Below are 17,838 nucleotides of genomic sequence, written 5' to 3'. Positions count from 1 at the left end.
TGCCTGCTGGCCCTGGGATAGGAGTTGCAGCTTCAGGGCTCCCCAAAGCTGGGTTCTTGGTATTCGGAGGATGTGCTGTATCAGGGGAAGCTGCTGTTCACCTTTGCCCTCTATTTTATGTAACACCAATCTCTGGGTCTCACTCTCTTTCTTTGGGTTATTCTTCTAGCTCAAGAGGTTTGGATATGGACCTTCTTCAGTTCCTGGCCTTCCTCTTTGTCTTGCTTTTGTCTGGGACGGGAGCCACAGGCACCTTGAGGACTTCCCTGGACCCAAGCCTGGAGATCTGTATCCTTTAGGGTTGGTAGTTAATGAGCTGTCTTTGAGGGGTCTATAAATGAGGTTTCTCTACTTGGGGATTCCAGGGATAAGCAGGCCCAGTTGAGGGGAACAGGGAGAAAAAGTGAGGTGCTCTAGCCAGACCTTGAGCAAGTCAGGTCTCTCCGGAGCTTCAGCTTCCGCATATAGTAAATGGAGATGACAAGGCCCATCTCTAGACTGCAAAGGCTCAGTGAGGACTGTGCATGGCCTGGCACCTTGTGGGCAAGATCCTGGGTGGAGACTCAGGAATTCTGGATTACTGGCCCATCTCGACCCTGGTGAACTGGGCCACCTGCTCCAGGCCAGGCCTCAGGGACACAAAGATGAATTACAACGAGTCCCCTGGGTTTGAGGTGTCCATAAGCCTAGGGGAAGAAAGTATCCAAACAAATGATCATTTTACTCTGTGACCAGTGCTCTGATGGGCACAGGAGGGGAAACACTGTGATGGTTTTTGAGCCAGGCCTTGAAAGGATAGAAACTCCTAGAAGAGGGTGAGGGGCATTCTGGGCAGAGAGGGTGCAGCATGAGCAGAGAGGTGGAGGCTCTGGAACAGTGAATGCTTGTGGAGAGGGCAGGAAGACCACAGCGAAGGGAAGGCAGGAGCCATGTCTGGAGGCTTGGTTTCAGGCTTCTGGGTGTGGAGCATCATGGGAACTGGATGAATGGTGCTTTGCAGGGCCATGCACTTGTCAGTTTGTTCGTTTCCTGGAGGCTTCTAGCCCTGGGCATCCATGACCCTTGCAGATACTTGCTGGTTAGGAATGAGCCTTCTGAGGCAAGACTGCTCGATTGTCCAGGCAGGGCTATTGATGCCAGCCCCTTAACTTAATGCTGCCCAGACAAGAAGATGTTTGAGGTGAAGCGGCGGGAGCAGCTGTTGGCACTGAAGAACCTGGCACAGCTGAACGACATCCATCAGCAGTACAAGATCCTTGATGTCATGCTCAAGGGGCTCTTTAAGGTATGTGCAGGCAGGGGGCAGCTCTTGGCAGGTCCAGTCTTTGATCTGGGCACTGATGGGTAATTAGGAGTTCCCTAAGGGGATGGTGTTCAGGGACAAGGGAACTGCGTGCACAAAAGACTTGAAGTGGGGTTTAAATAAATGGGGACAGAAGCAGTCTGTTATGGGCACTGTGAAGCCACTCAGCCCTGGCGGGATTCCCTCAGGTGCTGGAGGACTCCCGGACAGTGCTCACCGCTGCTGATGTGCTCCCAGATGGGCCCTTCCCCCAGGACGAGAAGCTAAAGGATGGTATGGTCTGCCCTATACTGCCCTGTCCTCGGCACCACCCGATCTTCTCTAGCTGCTTCTTCCCTCCTGTTCTTGTCACTCTTTTTTTCTCCCCAGAAGTGCCCTCTTGTGGCACCTTCCAAGTGGTCCCCTTGGGCAGATGGGCATTTTGTGAGTGGCCTTCCTCGTTAACTGGCTACATTTTAGCAATAGCATTTCTTTTTTTTTTTTTTTTTTGAGATGGAGTCTCACTGTCGCTAGGCTGAAGTACAGTGGTGTGATCTCAGCTCACTGCATCCTCCACCTCCTGGGTTCAAGTGATTCTCCTGCCTCAGCTTCCCAAGTAGCTGAGACTACAGACACACACTGCCACACCCAGCTAGTTTTTGTATTCTGAATAGAGATGGGGTTTCACCATGTTGGCCAGGATGGTTTCAATCTCTTGACCTTATGATCCGCCAACCTCAGCCTCCCAAAGCGCTGGGATTACAGGCGTGAGCCACTGCACCTGGCCACGATAGCATTTCTTAGATTACTCTGAGAGGATAGGAGCAGCTCTTACATATTACATAGTGGACACTTTACAACCATCAACTCTAACCTCCACCATAGCTCTGGGGGAAGACACTGTTCTCTCTACTTTCTATATGAAAGAGTACAAGTAATTTGCCTTGGCTCTTCCCTCTGAATCAAGCTGTCTTCCTGAGTTCTTTGAGGTTCAAGATTATTCTGAAGCCCCAGGGTCCCTGCCTGACATGTCTCAGACCCACCCTGGCATATCTTTGGAGTCTACTTATCTTTCTGGGTGGCCTGGCTAGTGCTGGTGAGGGCTGCCTGGGCCCTCTCTTAGGGGCTGGCTTCGATAGGGACAGCTTAGAGCTGTTTACACAGTTATGCTTTTGGCTAACCTGGGTCTGAGGGACTTGCTACCATGATGGACACATGTTCCGTGGTGACCAGGTCTGTGCAAACCTAGCCTCCAAGGCCAAGGGAGCTGAGAGGTCCAGTTTCTCAGAAAGAAACATTCATTAGGAACTTCTGAACAGAAGCCATGTCTCAGGCAGAAATGAGATGGTGGTCTCTGCACCCAACCTCCAGAAAGTATTCTTTATTTGTTATTTTGCAGATGACAATGCTTGTACAGAAACTATTCTTTTTTTTCTTTTCTTTTCTTTTCTTTTGAGACAGAGTCTCACTCCATCACCCAGGCTGGAGTGCAGTGACACAATCTCAGTTCACTGCAACCTCTGCCTCCCAGGTTCAAGTGATTCTCGTGCCTCAGCCTCCCTCAGCTGGAATTAGAGACGTGTGCCCCCAGGCCCGGCTAATTTTTGTATTTTTAGTAGAGATGGGGTTTTGCCATGTTGGCCAGGCTGGTCTCGAATTCTTGATGTCAAGTGATCCACCCGCCGTGGACTCCCAAAGTGCTGGGATTACAGGGGTGAGTTACCACACGCGGCCAAAAGTATTGTTTATACAGCAAGCTTTTAAGTTAAAACATGCAGCTGGTGACATCTCAGGCTTTCGTGTGAAACTTGTGACCACTGGGGAAGTTAAATAATCATCTTTTTGAGGGGTTATCTATGCTACAGGCATTGTTTAAAGACCTTGCTGCGGAATACTTTGGTGTGCAGCGGTCAAACCTCAGCCATTATGGCTTCAAGATGGCGCCACGCTTGTCTCGCAGCAGGCTGTTTTCCTGCAGCACACTAACAAAGCTCAGTTTAAACTGACCTGTTGATCAGTAGAAGCACATTAGTGGGAAAACAGAAAATTCAAATTAAGTCTGTTAGGTTAGTTGGTAGTATTGTATTGCTGTTAATTTCCTGCTTTAGATAGTTGTATGTTGGTTATATAAGATGATAACACTTGGCCAGGCATGGTGGCTCACGCCTATAATCCCAGCACTTTGGGAAGCCGAGGCAGGCAGATCACTTGAGTTCGAGTTCTAGACCAGGCTGGCCAAACATGGTGAAACCCTGTCTCTACCAAAAATATGAAAAAGTAGCCGGGTGTGGTGGCACATGCCTGTAATCCCAGCTACTCGGGAGGCTGAGGCAGGAGAATCACTTGAACCCGTGAGGCAGAGGTTGCAGTGAGCCAGGATCTCGCCACTGCACTCCAGCGTGGACAAGAGAGCGAGACTCCGTCTTAAAAAGAAAAAAAAAAAGATAACATTAGAGGAAGCCAAATGAATGAATTTTATGTTGTATTATGTAAGTCTAAGATAATTTCAGGCCGAGTGCAGTGGCTCATGCCAATAATCCCAGAACTTTGGAAGGTCGAGATGTGAGGATCACTTGAGGCCAGGAATTTGAGATCAGCCTGGGCAACAAAGTGAGACCTCACCTCTAAAGTAATTAATTAATTAATTATATTCATTCGTTCATTCAAAATAAGAACTTAAGCACTTAAAATGAAATAAAATGGAAAGAATATTAAAAAAGAAAAATGCTGGCCTGTTGTCTGGCCATCCTAAGAGACCTGAGGTCTCACAGACACTCTAATTGTATTAACACCAGGGCCAGCACTGGACATTTGGATAACATGTTGGTTGGGAGGTCAGGCCCAGCAAAGTCTCGTGTGATGCATCAGCATCTGTGTGCAGAACAACACTCACTTCTCTGGTCCCCATAGCAAATGAGTCTTCTAAGCAGCAAGATGTGCCTTTGGGCTGACAGACCTGGGTTTGCAGCCCAGATTTGCTACTCATTAGCTGCTGAGACTCAGTTTCCCATCTGTAAAATGGGAACAGCAGCCACATCTCCCTCTAAAAGTGGTTATGAGGACTCAGTGAGCTAGTGGGTGTAAGGCCCTAGTTCGCACTATACATGTGATTGGCAGCCTGTGGTCAGTAGGCACTGTTCCTTCCTTGGTTGGTGGGTTTGGTGGATGTCTCTATTCTCTGGAGGATGCCAGGGACCAGCGAGGCAGCCAGGACAGCATCTGCCCTGGCCACTCATCAGGGTCCTCTTGCCAGCTTTCTCCCACGTGGTGGAGAACACGGCCTTCTTCGGCGATGTGGTGCTGCGCTTCCCGAGGATTGTGCACTATTACTTTGACCACAACTCCAACTGGAACCTCCTCATCCGCTGGGGCATCAGTTTCTGCAACCAGACGGGTGTCTTCGACCAGGGGCCCCACTCGCCCATCCTCAGCCTGGTAAGGACGGGGGTGGAGGTGGCCCAGGAGCCCTCTGTCTTGGTGGTGGACTAGGATCCTCACATCTGCCTTCAGTCGGGCCTGAATGTCAGTGCTTGGCTACATTTTCTTTGTGGAGCTTCAGGGTATCTTGGGCCACAGAGGTCCCATTTCAAGGGGTTCTGTGCTCACCCAGATCCCATGGGGTCATCACCTGGCCCACATCTGCCCAAGTCTGGAGTCTGGGTCCCAGCATGGAGGGAGTGACTCTCTGATGAGCAGAACTCAGGAGAAGGCAGAGGATGACGAGTGATTCTTCATCTGCAGATGGCCCAGGAACTGGGGATCAGTGAGAAAGACTCCGACTTCCAGAACCCATTTAAAATCGACCGTACAGAGGTGAGCTGCCAGGGCCTATGCCTGTGTCTGCTTTGCCTCTGCTGGGCCATAGGACGCCGAGGCCTGCAGGGGCTGGGGACCTCGGGTGGCTTTGGACTTGGAGCCAGGCAGCCTGGGCCTGGGTCCAGAAGCCATCACTGAGTCATTGGAGCCTGTGGGCAAGTCACTGCTCCCCTCTTAGCCTCAGCCTCCCTGTCTTTTCACAGCGTGTGAACTCCAACCATGGGGGGTAGTTAGGTGGCTATGAACAAACCCATCCCAGCACAAAACAGGCATCCCACTTCAGGTGGATATCAGGGCAGCCAGGGAGGTCAGGCCATGCTCTTCCCTGCCTTTGAACCTCTTAGCACCAACTGGGCTTCCATCCCACACTCCTGTACGTGCTCTTATTCCAGGGGGCTAAGGTGGGCTTTGATAACTGTAAGTTTGGGATAAAAGATGAGGACAGGCTGGGCGTAGTAGCTCATGCCCGTAATCCCAGCACTTTGGGAGGCCAAGGCGGGTGAATCACCTGAGGTCAGGAGTTCGAGACCAGTCTGACCAATATGGTGAAACCCCGTCTCTACTAAAAATACAAAAAATTAGCCAAGCATGGTGGCACATGCCTGTAATCCTAGCTTTTCAGGAGGCTGAGGCAGGAGAATCACTGGAACCCAGGAGGCAGAGGTTGCAGTGAGCTGAGATCGTGCCATTGCACTCCAGCCTGGGCAACAAGAGTGAAACTCCGTCTCAAAAAAAAAAGGACAGGGACAGATACAATAGAGTGAGGAAGGGATCGGAAGTGGCAGGGCTAGGAGGGGCAGGAAGGAAGGGCCGTGGTAACTGGAGGACTGGACTTGTCAAGCCACATGCTGGTCCCTGGTGTGGAGAGAGGTGTTGGGTGTCTGAGGGGTCTAGGATTTAACTCTGCCTCCAGGCCAACAAGCTAGCCTGCTACTATTTCATGGACACTGACAGGTCAGAGATATTGGACTGTATTACAGCAAAGGCAGTAGCTAGACTGTTGGCCTGATTGTGTTGATTCACCTTGTTCCCCAAGTCCCATGGGGGTGACACAGAGAGGGCCAGGTGGGCGCTGTGCATGCAGGGGGTGTGCATCACAGCTGAGAACTGCCAAGCTGGGGAAATTCATGATTTTTTTATAGCAAACATGCTCTTTGGGAGGAGATATCACCACACCCTTCAAGGTTGCTCTCTGTAAACACAATCCTGAGACATAGCCCAGGTAAAGAGTGGTTAGGGCTTTGTATCTTTGGTGTGCACTGCAAGAATATGCAGGGATGCTCAGGGCCATGACGGATTGCTGTGCCAACAGTCTGCCCCAAGCCCTCCATGGCTTGGTTTAACTCAAATTTTCACACAAATGTGCTATTCAGTCTAATTAATCTGACTGATAGAGGCTAGGACCAAATCTGTTCAATTAGTCTCATACTTCATTTAATTCAGACTACTATCAACTATATTCTGAATAGCAGGATAAGGCCAACCTACATTATTATTATTTTTTTTTTAGAGACAGGGTCTCGTTCTGTCACCCAGGCTCTGTCACCCACCTAGCTTACCTTGAACTCCTGGGCTCAAACAGACCTCCCACCTCAGCCTCCTGAGTAGCTGGGATGACAGGCCTGTGTGACATCATTCCTGGCTAATTATTATTTTTTCAGAGACAGGTTCTTACTGTGCTGCCTAGGGTGGTCTCAAACTCCTGGGCTCAAGCCGTCTTCCTGTCTCAGCCTCCCAAAGTGTTGGGATTATAGGTGTGAGTTACTGTGCCTGGCCCCTAACCTGCAACATTGATCAGGGTCCTGGACTCAACCAGCTGTGAAGGTCTTGGAGGACCAGTAAGTCTCATTTTGGATAATCAGGATATGGTCTAAGACCAATTTGTTATCCACGACCACCCATATAAGAGAGTTTAGATTGACCTGCCAATCTCAGATGTTATTGCCAATAATTACAGGGGGCAATAGATGGACCCAAGCAACCTTCATGCCCCCATAAGGAGACATTTCATGACCCATTCTCTCCCACATGTTACACTTGATTTGAGTCACCAGAACAATGTTTAGCTGAGCCTGAGGGCAGTGTCACTGTGGAGCTTCAGCCTCAGTTGCCCTACATGGTATAATCCAAGGCTACTCACACATCAGGAAAAGCAGATGGATTTGTATCTGTCAGGTTGAAACAAAATTGTGCTGGCTGGTATGTCTGCACAAGGTCACTGGTAAGAACTATCTTTGATGGCATTAGACACAGCAGAATAGCTCATTACTGACATGTCCATGTGAGTTTTTCTATCATGTGGATGGGAATGAGACACCCAACAGTTGGCCATATTGACAGCTGCAGCTGCCACTGGGCTTGGGCAGACCCTAGAATTGTTTTGCCAGGTGGCAGTGATGGATCTAAGGGATAAAGAGAGCATTAATTGTTCCCTGCACTTTCTGGGATCTAAGGTATTTCCTGCCTAGGTGGCAGGATTATTGCTATAAAATCCATGTGTCCTTGGGAGACCGAGGTGGGCAGATCATGAGGTCAGGAAATCAAGACTGTCCTGGCCAACATGGTGAAACCCCATCTCTACTAAAAATACAAAAATTAGCCGGGTATGGTGGCACACGCCTGTAGTCCCAGCTACTCAGGAGGCTGACGCAGGAGAATCGCTTGAACCCGGGAGGTGGAGATTGCAGTGAGCCAAGATCGCACCACTGCACTCCAGCCTGGTGACAGAGCGAGACTGTCTCAAAAAAAAAAAGCAGGCCGGGCGCGGTGGCTCAAGCCTGTAATCCCAGCACTTTGGGAGGCCGAGACGGGCGGATCACGAGGTCAGGAGATCGAGACCATCCTGGCTAACACAGTGAAACCTCGTCTCTACTAAAAATACAAAAACTTAGCCGGGCGAGGTCGCAGGCGCCTGTAGTCCCAGCTACTCGGGAGGCTGAGGCAGGAGAATGGCGTGAACCCGGGAGGCGGAGGTTGCAGTGAGCTGAGATCCGGCCACTGCACTCCAGCCTGGGTGACAGAGCGAGACTCCGTCTCAAAAAAAAAAAAAAAAAAAGCATATGTTCTATGCCACCTATGCCAGCATCTATAGTTTCACTTTTTCTCCAGTTGTTGCCTACTATGACCTAGACCTTTCATTCAGAAATGTCAGGTATGAATGGGACCAGGGCATTTTTACAGATGTATAGAGACCTGTTGTATCTCTTATCTTTACCCACATGGGCCACTGCAGGGAAATCAGCAAGCAGGATACTCAGCCAAGTGGTCACAATCCTAACAATCTCAGGCCATACCATTCCAACCAGAGATTCAGGTAGTTGAACCAGAAATATAGAATCCTCTGTTTTGTGCCGCTCCTTGGTAGTGGGTACGTTACCACGCCAAGTACAATGATATATTTAGGTGGCAGTGATCTGGATGAAGTAGGCTTGATCAGCAGTTTGACTCCATTTGGTCTTATCAGAGATTGAGCTTTATGATGGGCATCTAAACAAGTGAGCCAGGCTGTCTAGTTTGTCACCACAATTTGTTTCCATAGTTTGTGGCCCTAAAGAGGGATAGGTATCACCAGGCATGGTGGCTCATGCCTGTTATCCCAGCACTTAGGGACCAAGGCAGGCGGATTGCCTGAGGTCAGGAATTTGAGACCATCCTGGCCAACATAGTGAAACCCTGTCTCTACTAAAAATACAAAAATTAACCAGGTGAGGTGATGCACACCTGTAGTCCCAACTACTCAGGAGGCTGAGGCAGGAGAATCACTTGAACCCAGGAGGCAGAGATTGCAGTGAGCCAAGATCGCACCACTGCACTCCAGCCTGGGTGACAGAGCAAGACTCTGTCTCAAAATAAATAAATAAATAAATAAATAAAAAGAGTGGGGTAGGTATCTTTGATCTGCCATTTTGTAATCTCCAGATGACCAGGACACTGACAATAGTCAGTAAGAATATAACATGCATAGTTGTTAGAAAGGAGTGTCATCCAAGGCAAGAGTGATAGGTTTTAATTCAGGCCATTGTCTGACTGGCCTTTATGGCACTTAGTCCACCAGCATTGTTACTGGGGCTGGCTGACTGCTGCTGCTCATGGATACCTGTGTCAGGTTCCCAAAACCACTCCCAGGCTTGATGGTTCAAAGGAGGATTCACAGGACTCAGTATACGGTCACATTCATGGCCACGATTTACTACAGAGAAAATATACAGAGCAAAATCAGCAAAGGGAAAAGGTGCATCAGGCAAAGTCTAGGGGAAACAGGCTCAGCTTCCAGAGTCCCCTCCCAGTAGAGTCAAACAGGATGTGCTTCATTCCTCCCGCAATTAGTTGTGACAACATGTTTAAAATGTTTTCTACCAGGAAAGTTCATGAGGGACCTAGTGTCTGAGTTTTTATTGGGAGCTAGTCATGTGGGTACTTTTTGCCTGACTTATGTCAAAATGGCAAACTCCCAGGAGCAAAGTATGTATTCAGCAGAAACCATATTGTTTGCACAAACAGTTTTGGCACAGTGAACCACTGTTAGCAGTTAGGGGGGTGGGGGCCCTCCTGAAATGCAAGTTCCCAGATGTCTGCCAAGGGCTAACCTTGGAAGCAGGCCTTTCAAAGGATAGGAGTCAGGCCGGCTGTGTTAACTTTTTTCTGTACAACACTGTTAGCTTTTATATTAGCTGAATTACAGTGGGCTAGGTCTGAATATTTGGGGGAACCTGTGAATCGAGGGTCCTGTTGAGCCAGTGGCTTTGCTTTATGTGGCAGAGTGGGGGATGTGGTTTCCTCAGTGCGGTAGCTGCCACCCGTGCATGCCCAGCTGAAATGACACATCCCCCAAGGTTGCTTGCTGCAATCATTACCCTGATAAATGGCCCAGATCAAGAACAGCCACAGCCTTCCATTCTTGGTTTATACAGCAAGAAAACATGTGTGGACACTCAAGGCCATGACAGATTGCCTTTCCCAGCAAGGGGTCACCCATGGAGATGCTTTATTGCTGTGATGCCAGTTCTTCTTGCTATGCAGGTCATAGATGCCTCACTTAAACGCAGGAGAAGGATGACAGCGTAGACCACAGAGACAATGGGTGCCATGATAAGTTGAGTCCAGCTTTATCATAATGTGCTCTACTTGGACATAACCACAGCAGCAACATACTTTCCTTACGTGCTGGCTGGGGACAGTTCCGAGATTTTCCTCACTTTTTGATATCCTGCGTGGGCTTGCCTCACAGGAGCCCCGGATTTGCTCGACTTCCCTCACACACTCCCTCCATGCTGGTGAGAGTTCTGAGTTCTACTTCTTATGTACCCATCACTAGAGTCAACTCATACCAGGCTGTGTGCCAACCACTGTCCCTGTCCAGGGGGCTGGCTGTGTCCCAGCTCCTCAGATGCTCACAGTCTGATGGGGAAGGCAGCAGGGAAACAGTTCCAATCCAGTGTTACTGTTATAGTGGTAAGAAGCATAATGAGCTGTAGACCTCTGAGGGGAGCCTGACCCAGCCTCGGCAGAGAGGTGGTGGAGGCAGTGGGATGAGTTAGTTGCTGGGTGGACCAGCTGAGGCAGGACCTTCCAGGCAGAGGGACGAACTTATGCAAAAGCTCAGATGCATACCACATTTGTTCATTTGGCATCAAGTGAGTATCTGTTGCATCCTGCCCCTTGGGGAAGCAGGCTAGCCCTATTCTCCTGGAAGTGGCATTCTAGTTGGGGAAGACAGGCAGTCCATTTAAAAATATATAATATGGTAGGTGGTGACAAGGGCTGTGGAGAAAAAAGGGGAATGTGGTTAAGGAATGCCCGGGGTGAGACGGGGTATGGTTGCTATTTCACATGGCCTGGATACTGTCTTCCTGAATTATCTGAAGGAGATGAGGGAGCCATCTGTGTATCCCAAGGAAGAACGTTCCAGGCTAAAGGAGCAGCAAGTACAAAGGCTGTGAGTTGGAAGCATATTTGGGGCTGGGGAGTGTGTGGAAATGGGGTCAGAGGTGTAGGCCTGATCCTGAGACCCTCAGAGGTCTTCACAAGGGCTTTGGCACCTACCCTGAGAGACCTGGAGAGCAGGGTGACAGGCTGTGACTTACCACTTTATTTTTATCTATCTATCTATCTATCTATCTATCTATCTATCTATCTATCTATCTATCCATCCATCCATCTATATATATGTATTTTTTGAGATGGAGTCTCGCTCTGTCACCCAGGCTGGAGTGCAGTGCAGTGGTGCGATCTCGGCTCACTGCAAGCTCTGCCTCCCGGGTTCACACCATTCTCCTACCTCAGCCTCCCAAGTAGCTAGGACTACAGGTGCCCGCCACCATGCCAGCTAATTTTTTTTGTATTTTTAGTAGAGACGGAGTTTCACCATGTTAGCCAGGATGGTCTCGATCTCCTGACCTCGTGATCCGCCCGCCTCGGCCTCCCAAAGTGCTGGGATTACAGGCATGAGCCACCGCGCCCATCCGTTATTTATATATGTATTTTTAAGATGGAGTTTTGCTCTTGTTGCCCAGGCTGGAGTACAATGGTGTGATCCCGGCTCACCACAATCTCCGCCTCCTGGGTTCAAGAGATTCTCCTGCCTCAGCCTCCTGAGTAGCTGGGATTCCAGGCGCAGACTTACCACTTTAAAGGGATCATCTGGCTGCTGTGTGGAGCATGGTCGGGGACCAGAAGCAGGGACCCAGGTGTGGAGGCTGCTGTGCTCATCTGTGTGGCAGTTGATAGTGGCTTGAACCAGACGATGACAGTGGATCTGGTGAGAAATGGTCAGGTTCTGGTTCTCTTTTGGAAGTAGGGCCAGTGGGATTTGCTGAGGAAGCAGATGTGGTGAGAGAGAGAGGAGCGTTAAGCATGACTAGAAGACTTTTGGCCTGAGTGTCGGGAAGAATGGGACTGTCATTTTTTCAAATCCTTGGAGAGGGTATCAAGAGTTTTTTCCTGCACCTGGTGAACATCAGAGTAAAGATGTCAAGGAGGCAGCTGGATATTTGACTCTAGACTTCAGGGAGGAAGTAGAAGCTGGACCTGTAAATGTGAGAGCCATGCCTATGTAGAAGGCACCAAAAGCCGTGAGACAGGACACAGTCATCTGGGGCATTGGGCAGGTATAGAAGCAGTCTGAGGACTGAGGCGTGGGATGGGGCTGGAGATAAGAGGTTGAAGGACTGAGGAGGAAGCAGCAAGAACCCGCCGAAGGAGCAGTCAGCATGATGGTGGCTGCCCCAAGAGTTTCCCAGAGGCCACACGAGGAAAGTGTTAGAGGAAGTAGAGAGGGAGCGATCAGCTTGTCAGACGCTGCTGGGAGGTAAGGAAGGCGAGGACTGAGAATCGACTGCTGGACCGAGCAATGTTGAGGCCACTGGTGATCTTGATAAAAGCTGCTTTCGGGAGCGGGGTGCTGGGAACAAAAGATTTGATTTCCAGGGAATGAGAGGAAAGGAAGTGGATGTGGCAAGTGTAGACAGCCCTTTCGAAGAGTTTTCCTTTCAAAGAGAGCAGTGTAATGGGAGAATAGCTGGAGGACAATGTGGTTTCAAATGTTAGTCCTTGGGAGAGACCACAGCAGGCTTGCACTGTGTGGATGGGACTGATCCATTAGAGAGGGAGAAACTGATGAGGCCAGGGGCCAGGTTGCTGGAGCCTTATCTGGAGGAGGTGAAGGGGGGTGAGTTGTAGTGCTGGGGGAAGGCTTGGCCTTGTACAGAAGAGCAGATCCTTAACCTTGAACAGGACGGCAGGCAGAGCATGTGGGCACAGAAGTAAATGGGTTGGTGGGTGTGGTGGTGGAGCTGTGGGGGTTGTCTCCTGCTGCTTTCATCCTCTCTGTGAGATAGAAAGCAAGGTCATGGTCTGGGAGTGAGGGGAGCACAGAGGCTTGAGGAGAAGGTATGTGCAGGAGAGCAGGAGGATAAGCGGACCAGGAAATGAGGCTGGATTGCTGGCAGCACGGAGGGCCTGCTTGTGGTTATAGTAGGGCTAAGGAGTTAGAGAAGATAGAAGGCAGTGGCCAGAGTGGCATGCTTGAGGCTATGGAGGATGTGGTTGTTGTCAGGGACAGGCAGAGCAGGGTAGCTTGAAGACAGGAGGAGATAAGGCTGGAGATGTAGCATAGGGTCCGGTCCCTTCAACACCAAGCTTAGGAGTTTGGGGCTCTATCTTGGAGCCAGATGCATTTTCACAGAGCAGGCGATGAAGAGTGAATTCGGAATAGAGAGGAAATAAATTGATAACTAGCCTAACAGTGAAGACAGCAGAGGCATAGGGAGGTACAGTAATCAAGCTGAGGTCTCACAGCCAGTAAGTGATGGAATGAAGGTTCAAATACATGTGGTCTGCCTCTTGAGCCATGCTCTTAGCCACAATGCTGTATTGGCCGTCAGCCTGCTGACCTGACCCAGGCTGGTCAGGTACTATTGGGGTGGCCAGGAAAGATTCCTGGGGAGACATCTAAAGTAGACTCGAAAGATGAGTAGGCACTGCCAGGCCTAGGTGGAATGGGGAAAGGATGGGTGTGTTTCTTTTCTGACCCAGCTAGTTTGAGCTGAGCCCGCTGAGACTGAAGGGGCTAAGATCTCTTGACTTGCCCTTGCCCAGCCAGAGTCAGAGAGGAATGGGGTCTCTGGGGCCTAAGGGGTCTCCCAGCTCCCTGTCTTAAGTGGATCAGGATTCACTCACAGAGATAGGAGCAGAGTGTGGTAGGGAAGTACTAGGCTGGGAAGTGTGCAGCCTGTGAGGCTAGTCCTAGTTGGGCCTACCACATGCTGTGTGACTCACTTACCTTCTCTGGGCTACACTTCTGTGAATCCCCCCATCTTCCAGAGTCATGACTTAATCTAACCTGGTAGGCAGATTACTCCACAAGGTGGAGCTATTTGTTTGTTTTTAGTATCTACTTTGATCAGATCAAACTTGTCACTATTGCCCTAAGAACAAATAAAAGGGTGTGTTTTACAGCACAGCTACCTCAGTTGTAGGCAAAGTACATCTTCACAACATCATCCATAGGTTCTTGGAAACTGTGACTTTAAGTGAATCTATGTATTACAAACCAACTTACCATAGGCTAATTGATATAAATTAAGAGTTAAGTTACTACAGCATATTTCTGGTCAAAAAACTGTTACCAGATTTTTTTTTTTTTTTTTTTTTGGAGACAAAGTCTCGCTCTGTCATCCAGGCTGGAGTGCAGTGGTACAATCTCGGCTCACTGCAACCCCCGCCTCCTGGGTTCAGGTGATTCTCCTGTCTCAGCGTCCAAAGTAGCTGGAAATACAGGCGCTCACCACCACACCTGACTAATTTTTGTATTTTTTAGTAGAGATGAAGTTTCGCTATGTTGACCAGGCTGATCTCGAACTCCTGACCTCAAGTGATCTACCCACCTTAGGTTCCCAAAATGCTGGGATTATAGGCATGGGCCACAGTGCCCAATTCTAGTCTTCAAAATAAAGACCAAAACACTCTTAATATGAAACATTGAAATAAATGTGAACTGTACATGCATTTAAGAAAGATTCATCAAAATAAGTAAGATAATTATTTATCCATTTAGTCCCGTTCAGGGTCCAGCCTCTCCCAGCAACTCAGAGCATAAGGGAGGAACCAACCCTGGACAGGACGCCCTCCCATCACAGGGCGCACTCACACACACCTCCACAGTCAGACTGAGACGGTATAAACATGCCAGTGAACCCAACATGCACATCTTTGGGATGTGGGAAGAAATTGGAGTACCCGGAGAAAACCCACCAGAACATGGGGAGAATGTGCGGACTCCACACAGTGGCCCCAGCCAGGAATCGATTGTTTTTTTTTTTCTCATCCACATTATAATGACACGACCTTGAACTAAACCACATTATTCGAGGACCTGCTGTACTATTGTATTTCCTATTCTAACGTGGCTTGCTCATTCATTGAAAAAACACATATTGAGTGCTCTCGAAAAGCCAGGAAGACTCCGTGCTAAGGCCTTGTGGCAGAGGACACTATCCTCCTACCCTCATGGAATGTGCTGTTTGGGAGGGCGATGGGCACAAGAAAGAAGGAATCAGCACAAAGTCGAAGAGAGCACACCACCAGGAGCAGCCCCTCAGGGAGTCAAGGCAGGTCTAGAGGGCAGTGAACCAGCTGAGCCCGAGCTAATGTGGCAGAAGGGTGGGTGCTGGAAAGAGCATTCTGGGCCTCGGCCGCAGCACATGCAAAGGCCTGGAAGTGAGAGGGTACAGGGAATCCAAGAACATAAAGGCGGAGGACATGAGGTAGGAACAGAGAGGCAGCCGGGGTAGACCTGCAGATACCCCATGTAGAACTTTGTCTTGAGAGTCATGGAGAGCCATGGAAGCTGGAATGTGACATGAACAGATTTTCATTTTGAAAAGATCCGTCCGGCACAGTGGCTCATGCCTGTAATCCCAGCACTTTGGGAGGCTGAGGTGGGTGGATCACCTGAAGTCAGGAGTTCGAGACCAACCTGGTCAACATAGCAAAACCCTGTCTCTACTAAAAATATAAAAATCAGCCAGGTGTGGTGGTGGGCGCTTATAATCCCAGCTCCTTGGGAGGCTGGGGCAGGAGAATCAGTTGAACCCGGGAGGCAGAGGTTACAGTGAGCCAAGATCGCACCACTGTACTCCAGCCTGAGCAACAGAGCAAGACTCTGTCTCAAAAAAAAAAGAAAAAAGAAAAGGAAAGATCCAGCTGCAGTGAGGAGAATGACTTGAGAGGGACCAAAGGGGATGTGGAAAGCCCTTGGGAGGCCCCTAGAGTCATCCAGCAGAGAGACGGGAGTGGTGATGGGGGCAGCAATAGTAGAGACAAAGAAGTGGATGGGTTTGAGAGAGATTTAGGGCTTGAAATCAGCCAGGCCTGGCCGGGCGCGGTGGCTCAAGCCTGTAATCCCAGCACTTTGGGAGGCCGAGACGGGCGGATCACGAGGTCAGGAGATCGAGACCATCCTGGCTAACACAGTGAAACCCCGTCTCTACTAAAAATACAAAAAATTAGCCGGGCGTGGTGGCGGCGCCTGTAGTCCCAGCTACTCGGGAGGCTGAGGCAGGAGAATGGCGTAAACCCGGGAGGCGGAGCTTGCAGTGAGCCGAGATCGCGCCACTGCACTCCAGCCTGGGCGACAGAGCGAGACTCCGCCTCAAAAAAAAAAAAAAAAAAAAGAAATCAGCCAGGCCTTGGTGATGGACCCAAGGAGGGAGAGGAAATGCCGGGTGCAGGTGGGGCTCCTCGGTTTCTGCCCTGCTGCTCATCAGAACAGGTACTCTGGGAAGAGGGAACCATACTGAGTCTAGGGTGCATTTGGGACATCCTAAAGAAGGTCTCAGACAGGCATTTGAACATGGAGATGCAAGTTTGAGGGGTAACTGACCACACAGGCCAATAGAAGCTATGAGTTAGATGAGACGGTCTGGAGAGAGACGAGGGAGGAAAGCCAAGGGCCTGGGTTGCAGTTGAAGAATGCCCCTCCCCTCCGCCATCTCTCACTGCCAATGAAGTCCTTATCTTCCACCCCAGCTACTTGCTCTGTCATCTGTGACTCTGGCTGACCTCTCTCCTCTCCTCCTGAAGGGTGCAGCAGGTGTGGGGCTCCCGGATCTGTGGTGGTCTCAGCCACTCTATCCCCTCACCCTGGAGGAATCTGTGTATCGTTTCTCAGATGCCCCATGTAGGTTCCCACCTCAGCATCTGTCCCTGCACCTAGAATACTCTTCTCTTCCCTCATGCTGTTGGTTTGGCAAACTCCTGCGTATCTTCCAACACACACTCAGCAGTTCTCCCCAAACCCATTTCACTGTCTCCATGTCTGGGGCAGGGCCTGTGTCCAGGGAACCTTCCTATTCCCACAGCCCGCCGGTGGCCTAGCTCAGAGCAGGCTCTTTGCTGCCACAGACTAAATCAGACTTCTCTTCTCTTCCCTTCAGTTCATTCCCAGCACTGACCCTTTCCAGAAGGCCCTGAGAGAAGAAGAGAAACGCCGGAAGAAAGAGGAGAAGCGGAAAGAGATCCGAAAAGGCCCGAGGATCTCCAGATCCCAGTCTGAGTTATAGCCCTGGAGCAGCTCAGGGCTCAAGGGGCCACAAGGAGGCAGGTCGGGAGGAAGAAGAGGTGGACATGTAGTTGTGGTGGAGAGCACCAGCCAGCCCCTTCCAGAAGGAGAGGCCACATTTTCCCAGCCCCCTGGAGCTGGGTCTGAGCCCTGGCTAAAGGGACTGAGCCTCAGATGGCTGGCTTTTCTCTCAGGGGCCTCCTGCTGAAGGGGCCTTCAGAGGACTTTATACTGGAAATATGACCCTGTGCAGACTGCTGGGGGAAGCAGGGGGATGCCTGCCTGGACTCTTTTGGTGGCTGAAAACCTCTGGCCAGCTGGCTTCCACTCTTGGTGGGGAAGCAGCAGAAGTAGGTTCTGAGCCACAGGTGAGGGTGCCACCCTGCTGCTGGCCCCACAGTGTCACAGAGCTGCCCGGCACAGGTCCCAGCCCCTCTGCAGAGACACAATAAAAGCCAGCGGACCCTTTGGACCAACCAAGGCTCAGGGATGTAGAAACAGCTTGGAGGATGTTTCTTCCCCACCGGTGGGGGGGGCCAGGCCCTGGCGGGGCAGAGAAGCAAGGGGCTTGGCTTGGGCCTCCTGTTCCTACCCCAGCACTGCCCTTGACAAAGGATTGGTGTTGGGAAGGGACCTGGAAGTGTCCTGGGATCTGAGAAACATTTAGCTCAAGAAGACCTTG

General features: G+C 50.3%; 1 protein-coding gene across 12 annotated transcripts in view; it reads left to right on the top strand.

Annotated features, from left to right (window-relative positions):
• The window catches only part of CCDC134 (coiled-coil domain containing 134), a 27,132-nt gene extending 9,294 nt beyond the window's left edge, over positions 1 to 17,838 (top strand). For 4 of the 12 annotated variants that reach the window (XM_003905620.5, XM_009217393.4, XM_021921604.2 and 1 more), the window contains 6 exons: positions 170 to 288; positions 1,164 to 1,285; positions 1,492 to 1,576; positions 4,536 to 4,717; positions 5,024 to 5,095; positions 17,032 to 17,838. In XM_003905620.5, coding sequence (XP_003905669.1) covers positions 186 to 288; positions 1,164 to 1,285; positions 1,492 to 1,576; positions 4,536 to 4,717; positions 5,024 to 5,095; positions 17,032 to 17,157 — 690 coding nt within the window. In that variant the 5' untranslated portion in view covers positions 170 to 185 and the 3' untranslated portion in view covers positions 17,158 to 17,838. The other 8 variants (XM_021921608.1, XM_031656253.1, XM_021921605.2 and 5 more) reach the window with 7 other exon arrangements.

This window comes from Papio anubis, chromosome 16, assembly GCF_008728515.1.
Source record: "Papio anubis isolate 15944 chromosome 16, Panubis1.0, whole genome shotgun sequence".
NCBI classification, from domain to species: domain Eukaryota; kingdom Metazoa; phylum Chordata; class Mammalia; order Primates; family Cercopithecidae; genus Papio; species Papio anubis.
This window is presented reverse-complemented; position numbering and strand designations above follow the sequence as displayed.